This window comes from Galeopterus variegatus, unplaced genomic scaffold (assembly GCF_000696425.1).
Source record: "Galeopterus variegatus unplaced genomic scaffold, G_variegatus-3.0.2 Scaffold71636, whole genome shotgun sequence".
In the NCBI taxonomy this organism is placed as follows: domain Eukaryota; kingdom Metazoa; phylum Chordata; class Mammalia; order Dermoptera; family Cynocephalidae; genus Galeopterus; species Galeopterus variegatus.
Genome location: NW_007797747.1, coordinates 1 through 1,332, shown reverse-complemented (window position 1 = coordinate 1,332; position 1,332 = coordinate 1). Strand labels below are relative to the sequence as shown.

Genomic DNA, 1,332 nt, shown 5'->3' with positions numbered 1-1,332 from the left:
GGGGCGGGCCTGTGGGTCGCCTCTGCAGGGACGGGCCTCGCGCGCCCCTGTCCGTCCGGTGTAGACGTTGCGCGGACCCCCCCGGCCTCCTCCCCTCCCCCCCGCTATGTCGCCTTCCCTGGGGACCCTCGGAAACGCCTCCCCCACCCCCAGCAGCCTGCGACCCCTCCTCTTGCTGGGGGCGCCCCTTCCAATCCCTTGTGATCGGAAAAAGGGAGGTCGAGGGAGCCCCGGAGTCCCTTAGCCCAGCCTCAGCGTAGCCGGCGGAGACTCGGTTCCTCTGTCCCGGGGAGGGGACCCCCTGGGGCGAACGGGGATGGACGGCGCAGTTGGTCCCTCGGACCGGGCCGACTCCCGTCCGCACCCCCGCACCCCCAGACGCGGTGGCTGGGGAGGCGACCGTCCCCGCGCCTGCCCCTGAGCCGTGGGCTCAGCCAAGCTCGTCCCTGCAGCAGCCGGTGTCGCCCCTGGTAAGCGCTTCCTTCCACTGACGGCGGGCGGTGGGGCCCCGACCCAGGGGGAAGAGGGTCGGGCCGGCGGGGGAGGTGGGCGCTGATCCCCGGACCTCACACTGTCCGCGCTGCAGCCAAAGCCCCCGGCCTGGGCGCCGCCATCAAGGCTGCCTGCTCCCGAGGAGGAAAGGGACAGGCCCGAGGTCCCCGGGAGCCCAGAGGCTGCAGAGAAGGACCAGGGGGAGCCCGGGGAGGCCACCGGGGAGTACCACGAGCCCCTCGCCGACCGAGGGCCCAAGGAGAGGCCACGGAAGGAGAGGCCACGGGAGGAGAGGCCACGGGAGAAGCCACAGGAGAAGCCACGGAAGGAGAGGCCGCGGAAGGAGAGGCCACGGCAGAGGCCGCGGGCTGCCGGGGAGGCACGCGAAGGCGGCCGTCGGCCCAAAGACCCCGCGCACGGGAAGGAGCAGGCCTGGGTCTCCCCGCGGCGCCCCGATCAGCAGGACCGGCCTCTGGGCCGCCAGAAGCACCGCACAGGCAAGGGGCGGGACTGAGGCGGGCCTGGGTTCGGCGCACGGATGCGGGGACCCCTTCCCCACTCTCCACAGTGGCCCCGCGGCTCCAGGAGAATAAAGCGAGTGCTGCGGCTGTCGTGTCGCCTGCTTTGCGCTTGGACCCCGGCACGGAACGCGGGGCCTGGAAGATGGAGGTGGGGAGCCCCGCACGGGAGAAAGGAGACGGCAGAAGGCTCCCGCGGACACTCACGGACACCCCACCGGGAGCTTGCTGGTCTTTATTGGGACGATGCTTGGGGTCCGAATAAATACGGGAAGGCGACAGCCGGGGCGCGCAGGCCCCGCGGTCAGCGGCAGCCGCACTC

The 1,332-nt window shown here is 72.5% G+C and overlaps 1 protein-coding gene across 1 annotated transcript; it reads left to right on the top strand.

Moving 5' to 3' along the window:
- Positions 1-106: 106 nt before the first annotated feature.
- JSRP1 (junctional sarcoplasmic reticulum protein 1) lies at positions 107-1,100 on the top strand. Its single transcript, XM_008565566.1, has 3 exons — positions 107-218; positions 379-470; positions 587-1,100. Exons 1-3 carry the CDS (start codon positions 107-109, stop codon positions 1,004-1,006), a joined length of 624 nt encoding a protein of 207 aa, XP_008563788.1. The 3' UTR covers positions 1,007-1,100.
- The last annotated feature ends 232 nt before the right edge of the window (positions 1,101-1,332 follow it).

What these genes read in the sequence shown, in the direction of transcription:
- JSRP1 (XM_008565566.1), top strand. Translation starts at nt 107, where the DNA reads ATGTCGCCTTCCCTGGGGACCCTCGGAAACGCCTCCCCCACCCCCAGC. An exon ending in TTGTGATCGGAAAAAGGGAG is followed by an intron (nt 219 to 378) that starts GTCGAGGGAGCC and finishes CCGCACCCCCAG; the next exon opens with ACGCGGTGGCTGGGGAGGCG. An exon ending in AGCAGCCGGTGTCGCCCCTG is followed by an intron (nt 471 to 586) that starts GTAAGCGCTTCC and finishes TCCGCGCTGCAG; the next exon opens with CCAAAGCCCCCGGCCTGGGC.